The following is a 6,676-nucleotide window of genomic DNA, read 5'->3' as shown; positions in this document are numbered from 1 at the left end:
TAGAAGAAGTGACTTGTCTGAGGAGAGAGCCCTGAGTTCTAGTCCCTTCCCTGTCCCTCATCAGCTCTGGGACCTTTGGCAGGTTCTGGCTCTAGTAATGAACCAACAGGGGTGGTGGAGAGCCAGGTTAGGCTCAGGAATTACGGGGACCTGGGTTCGAATTCAGCCTTTCTCCTCTACTAGCTGGGTTCCCTTGGCAAGGCACAGCCTCTCAGTGCCACGGCTCCCTCCCTCCCTGGCTGGCTCCGCAGCAGCTCTCGAAGATGCCAGGTGTCCCCAAGAGTGACCCTGGGCGTCAGGGGCGGGGACTGGGCGGGCCAAGGGCGGGGCGCGCGCAGACCCCTGTAAGAACGAAGGCGAGCTTCCCTGGGCTTCTGCTTGTTCTGTTTCTTTTATTTACCTGAAGCCAGGCGTTAAAGCGTGTTTTCAGAGGTAGGGGGGCTTTGAGCCATTACAGTCCTATACAGTAGTCTCTATGGATGAAAAAAAGGGGCTTTTTATAGATCTCGCGCTTTCCCAGGTACTCTGCGCCTGCCCTCAGCAGCTGGCTGCCGGGTCCCGGGCCAGGGGACGCTCGAAGCAGGTCTGTTGGGCCCCCGCTACTCCTCGCCATTCAGGGCGGGCGTTTTCAGAAGGTTCCACGGGACCAGGCCTCTCTGCCCGTTGAGCTCTCCGTAGAGGAAGCCATTGTCGTCCACGGAGCCCAGCACGGTGACCACGTCGCCGGCGCTCAGAGTCAGCTCCTCGGTGACGCTCAGGCTGGAGCTCTTCCGGGGCTGGTAGTCAAAGGCGGCCACCATGGTCTGCGGGTGCCAGAGCTGGGCTCGCCGGGGGCCCCCCCTGGCCACCGAGAAGCTCTTCTGGGGCCCGGGGGGCTGTGTGGGCAGCCCGACGAGCCCGTCCAGGGACACCTCGGACGGCAGGTGGCCTTGCTGGAGGAGCTGCTTGAGCACGTCGCTGCCCTCCACTTGCACTTCGGAGACCAGGTTGCCGGGGATGTAGCCCATTCGGCCGGAGCACTCGCCGTGATAGAAGCCGTCTGGGTCCCGGTCCCCCCAGACCTTGAGGATCTGGCCCCGGTGGAAGGTGAGCTCCTCCTGGGCGGTGGCGTGGTTGGCCGACATCAGCTGGGGGTCATAGTCCCAGAGGGCCACGAACACTCGGACGGGGTGGTTGGCAGTCTTCCCTTTGAGAGCGTTGTTTTCCGGGGGCCGGAACCACAGCGCCGCGCCGGGCCCCACCGGGCCCGTTTTCAGGATCTTGGTCATCTTCTCGGAGGAGGATTGATACAGCAGAGGCCGCGGGGGTGGGGGCGGGGCCTCCTTCTTCCGGCCCGCGGGCCTGCTCGCGCCCCTTCCGAGCCGGATCTCCTTCTTTGGGCCGATCGTCCTCGCCCCCCACGGAGTCACGTACTGGTCCTCTTCCTCCGGGCTGGTCACAACAGCGTAGGCCTCGGGCAGCTGGCTGCTGCTGCCCTTCGGCGTGTCTGCTTCCGGACAACTCCGAGGCGCCTTGCCGCCGCCGCCGCCGTAGTTCTCTCTAGAGATCTCCCTCCCCTGGCCACTCTCGGGTGGGGGAGAAATCAGGAGCTCCTTCCCACGACCCACTCGGAGAACTGCGTTTCTGGCACTCCTCTCCTCCCCCGCCGGCGGGCCGTCAGAGATGTGCCTGAGGCCCCACAGCTTACAGTCCTTGCCGGCCTTGGGCCCGTAAGCGTCCTTCCTGCCGAAGGACAGAGGGCTCGGGGTTCGGGCTTCTCCGGGTCCCGGGGGGGCCCCGGCGTCTCTTGGGCTCAGCAGTTCACCTTCCGAAGGCTTCGGGCTTCTCCTTCTGCAGGCGTCTTCCAGGAGCCCATCCCAGGCAACAGCCACTTTCGGCCTCCCGCAGCCGGCCGGGAAGGGGGAGCTGGCCTTGGTGTTGAAGCTGGCCAAAACCGATTTCTCTTGGCCGGTCGGCACGGGTAGTCTCGAGGGCGCTGGGATGTGGGGATGGGCCGGATCCCCGCAGTTGTGGTTGACGGGGAAAGCCTGGGGCGACGGGTAAGCGCTCGCCTGCTTGCACCACTCCCCGGGGATCTGGGCTGGCACCGAGTCCAGGGATTCCCCGTAGTGAGACGTGGTCCGCACGGAGACCTCTTGGAAAAGCTTGGGCCGCTGGAGCTGGGAAAATTCCAGCACGACGTTCCCCGCCGTGGGCGAGGCCACTTCGGTGACTTTCTGGCCGTCCGCGTACACGGCGTAGCCCGTCACGGGGACCCCGTTGGAGGACCCTGCCGAATCGATGGTCACCGGGATCCAGCTGACGAGCAGGCTGCCGGGGGAGCTGTGGCACTCCACCAGGACATCCAGGGGAGGATCGGGGGGGCCCGCCAATGGGGTCGTGAAAGCAATCGAGGAGGCCATCTCCTTCCAGGGCTTCCCGGAGGCCTCCCCGGGGGGCCGCACCTCCACGTGGACACAGTAGCGGCTGCTGGGCTGCAAGTCGGGGAAGACGTAGCGGCACACGCCGGCCTCCGCCAGGCTGTGCTCCTGCTCGTTGAGGCGCACCATGTGGGGGTAGTTACTGTTGCTGTACAGCCACGAGATCTCAGCCGAGGTGGGGGAGAGGCTCTTGAGCCGCAGCCGGGTCGGGGCCAGGCAGAAGTCCTGGCCCACCAGGAAGGAGCACGCCAGCGGGTTGGAGCAGCCCCTCTCCATCACGCTCTGCACAGAGATGCGGTAGGCCCTGGTCTTCAGGTCCAGTTCCTCCACGGTGACTTGCTTCTGCGCGCCGGCTCGGATATTCTGCCACAGCTCCCTGTCCACGTAGACGTTGTAACCTTGCATGGCTCCGTAGGGGTGGTTGCCACGGGGCCGCTCCCAGCCCACGACCACGGCCCGGGGCAGCTGCTGGAGCAGAGTCAGTTTCTGGGGGCAGGGAACCCCAGAAAAGTCCAAAGCCTCCTCGTCTTCCTCCTCCTCTGCGTACTTCTCCAGGGTCTTTGGCAACAGATCGCAGCACGAGGAGTCCTCGGAGTAGTCAGTTCCCCTCCCCTCGGGACTGGTGCTCTCCCCGCCGCCGCCGAGGGGCTTCACTTCCTGGGAGGGGTCCAGGCAGAGGTCACTGCCCTCCGGAAGCTGGAAGTTCAGGATCTCACTGTCCGAAATCTGCTCTACCAAGTTGGAGGGGACCAGGCCCGTCTGGCCATTCATCAGTTCCCCGGAGTAGAAGCCGTCCTCGTCCATGTCCCCGAAGATGTAGATGTACTCCCCGGCAGTCAGGGCCAGCTCAGCCTCGGGCTGCTCGTTGGGGCCCGCATAGGGGTCGTAGTTGTAGCGGGCCAGGAAGATTTTCAGTTTCGACGGGTCGTGGCCCGAGTGGCCGGAGTGGCCCGAGTGGCTGTCCGTGGTAGGGCTCTCTGGCTCCGGGGCTGGGTCGGACGGGACTGCGGCGGCGGCACTGGCTGTAAGCGCCTGGGGCGTTGGGGAAGCCAGAAGACCCAATGGCCCGGGGCCGGCATTTGTGGCGCTGGCCTGGGTGCTGGCTTTCTGGACTGCGGGTCCGGAGTCGGGGAGGCCGGGGCCCTCTAGGGGGCGGGTGACTTTCTTGGCCCACTTGCCCCTGGGCAGCTGGGAGCGTCGGATCTCTTTTGCTTTCTGGATGCTGGGCCTCTCCAGCTCTCGGATCTGGGCCTGCAGGGCTTGCAGAGCTTCCTCGTGTTCCCTCTGCAGCTGCTCCTGGTCCCGTTGCTGCCTCTGCACCTCTTCCTGCTGGGCCGCTAGGGTGGCGAGGGCTTCCTGGAGCTCCTTCTCCAGCTTTTGGCGGCTGCTCTCGACCTGGCTGACCTGCTGCTGCAGCTGGGCGGTCAGGAGGGTGGCGGCATCGCGGTCTTTGGTCACTTGCTCCAGCCTGCCCCGAAGGTCACTGTTCTCCGAGTCCACTTTCTCTGCCCACTGCATCTTCTCCTGGAACCGGCTGTTCTCTTGGGCCAGTCGGTTGTTCTCGGTGGTCAGCCGCTGCAGGAGGCCCTCGGCCTCCTGCAACCTCTGCTGGACCTTGCCCACGTCCAGCTGCAGGCTCTCGCAGCACTTCTGCCTTTCGCTGAGCTTTTCCTCCAAGGCTTGCAGCTGGAGCTTCAGCTCCTGGGCCTCCTGGGCCTGCTGGGCCTGCTGGGCCTGCTGGGCCTCCTGGGCCGCCTTTCTCTCCTCCTCCTCCTTGTCCTCCTTGTCCTCCCCCTCCCGCCTGGGGCTCTGGGGCCGGAACCGGGGGCTGGGCGCCCGGGAGGGGTGAGAGCCCTTGAAACACTTCTGCAGGGTGACTTGCCGCTGCAGGCGCAGCACCTCCTTCTGGGACTCCCGCAGGAGGTGGTCGAAGTCGTTGACGTTGAGCCACTGGGCCGAGCCCTGGCCCGCGGTGGCCTGGCAGGCGGCCATGCGGGCCTGCAGGTCTCGGCACTCCTGGCGCAGGTCCTCGATCTGCTTGTCCTTGGCCTGCAGCGCACTCGTTTGCTCTGTCAAGTCCTTGGCCCGCTGGCGCGCGAAGGCCTGGCGGCACAGCTCCACCGCCGAGCGGCTGGGGTTCCCAGCAGCGGGCCCAGGGGGCGGCCCCTGGGAGGCGCGGCCCGCTGCCGCCGGGGCTGAGGCCGGGGCTGCGGCCGGGGTGCGCAAGTTGGTCTCGTGCAGCTTGCGGGCGCGCTCCTCCAGGCGCTTGGCGATGCCGGCCAGCTCCACATTCTTGAGCTTGAGGCGCTGCACTTTCTCATCGGCCTCTGGGAGTCCGCGGCGCAGTTGGCTGTTCTCGTGGCGGAGGCCCGAGCAGTGGCGAGCCAGGGTGTCCAGGGCCTCGGCCAGCTCTGAGTTCTGCTTCACCAGCTCACTATAGGCTGTGGGCCTGGGGCTGGGCATCGTTGGTGGTGCACCCTCGGCCTCGGGCCCCTTCTCCCCGCCGCCCAGCTGCAGGCGGCTTCTGTCCTCGGGCTCACCGGACCCCGGAGGGGACTGAGCGCGACCCGGGCTGCCATCCAGGGAGCGGGAGGTGTTGTCCAGGCAGAGGCCGGGGGCGCGCGGCCGCGGGGGGCACAGGCTGTCCAGGGAGCGCGGCCGGCTGGGGAGGGTCGAGGAACGCACGCGCTCAGCAAGAGTTGGGGCGGGGGCAGCGGCGGGGCCAGTGACGGCTGCTCGGGAGCTGAGGCCGGGGGGCAGCTCCCCCGCGCCCTCGAGGGCGGGCGTGGCGGCTCCGCTGATGATGGCCATGGCGATGGCTGGCTCGGTGTTGGGGGTGCGGTTCTGGGAGCGGACCGCTGGCCCGGACAGTACAGCGGCCGGGTCCCAGTGGAAGTTCTCCAAGATGTACTTGAGGAAGAGGCTGCGCTCCACGTCGAGGGCGGCCTGCAGGTGCCGGATGCGCGCGGCCTGCTCGCCATCAGTCTCCCAGCGCAGCTTGGCCAGCACGTCTTGCAGGCGGCAGCGGCACTGTGCCGCGCCCCCAGCCATGGATGAGTTGAAGGCGCCCCCGCTGCCGCCGCCGCCCTGCCGCCCGCCGTAGCCGCGGTTCAGCAGCTCGTCGGCCAGCTGGCGCTGCAGATCCCGAGCCTGGCGCACAGCGCAGTCGCGCTCCCGGTGCAGCTGCTGCTGCAGCTGGCGCAGCTCGGCCTCCTTCCAACGCAGCAGCTGGCGGATCTCGGCGTCGCGCTCCCGCAGCACGGCCTCCTGCAGCTGGCGCAACTCCCGCACCCGCTGCGCCTCCCAGCGAGAGCGCAGCTGCTCGGTCAGCTGCTGCCGCTCCCGCTCGCCCGACTCCCGCAGCTCCCGGGCCTCGGCTGTGAAGCGCCGCCGCTCGGCCTGCGAGCGGGCCCGCTCGGCCTCCAGCTCGGCGCGCACCGCCTCCAGCTCCCGCCGCTGCTCCTCCAGCAGCAGCGCCGCCGCCGCCGCCGCCGCCGAGCCCGGACCGCCCGGGGCCTTCTTGGGCGAGTGGCGGCTCCCGGCCCCCGCGGGGCTCGGCGTGTCCTTGGTCATGGCGCCCCCCTGTGCCCCGGCTCAGCTCGGCCTGGCCCCCGGGCCTCGCCTGCCTTCACAACGGCTGCCCGGCGCCCTTGCCCTAGGTCCGGGCCGCCCCACGCCTGGCCTAACCGCCCCCAGGCCGCGCGAGCCCCCCTCGGTCCCGCGCCAGCCCCCTACCCCACCCCCACCTCCGGCCTGCTCCTTCCAGGCGCCCCGCCCGGGGGTGAGGGAGCCCAGCGCGCGCATGGGGCGGGAGACAGATGGAAGGAGGAAGGAATGAAGAGACAGACGATGGAGGGAGAGACGGAGGAGAGACGGACTGAGAGAGAGATGGGGGAGGGGTGCTAAAATGAGCCTCCTCTGTAAAACGATGGTCCCGGGAAGGCTTCCACCTCTTCCCCCCTGCCTGGCAGGGTCGGTGTACGGAAACAGCGCTTCCGGAATGGGCTAGAATAGGCAGCGGACTTGCAGACTCCTGGAGGAGAGAAAACCCCCAGGTCAGGGCCTTCCCCCAAAGGCTCGGCCCAGAGAATCGCCTGAGGCATCTTGGGACATGCCCAGGGACTGCCAACCGCAGGGAAGGCTCAGAAATGGGGGTCCTTAGGGAAGGAGATCAAGGGTGACACCCAAAATGAATGCTGAGCTTGGAGAGTACCAATCCTGCATCCTCCCTCCGGGACTTTAGGCTTGCCTTTCCT

The 6,676-nt window shown here is 67.5% G+C and overlaps 1 protein-coding gene across 1 annotated transcript; it reads right to left on the bottom strand.

Annotated features, from left to right (window-relative positions):
* Positions 1-372: 372 nt before the first annotated feature.
* On the bottom strand, positions 373-6,127 carry LOC100027814 (RIMS-binding protein 3-like). The gene has a single exon (XM_007490391.3). It carries the CDS (start codon positions 5,991-5,993, stop codon positions 600-602), a length of 5,394 nt encoding a protein of 1,797 aa, XP_007490453.1. The 5' UTR covers positions 5,994-6,127; the 3' UTR covers positions 373-599.
* Between the last annotated feature and the right edge of the window lie 549 nt (positions 6,128-6,676).

This window comes from Monodelphis domestica, chromosome 3 (genome assembly GCF_027887165.1).
Source record: "Monodelphis domestica isolate mMonDom1 chromosome 3, mMonDom1.pri, whole genome shotgun sequence".
Classification (NCBI taxonomy): Eukaryota; Metazoa; Chordata; class Mammalia; order Didelphimorphia; family Didelphidae; genus Monodelphis; species Monodelphis domestica.
The sequence above is the reverse complement of the archived record's forward strand: the minus strand, read 5'-3'. Positions and strand labels throughout refer to the sequence as shown.

What these genes read in the sequence shown, in the direction of transcription:
- LOC100027814 (XM_007490391.3), bottom strand. Translation starts at nt 5,993, where the DNA reads ATGACCAAGGACACGCCGAGCCCCGCGGGGGCCGGGAGCCGCCACTCG.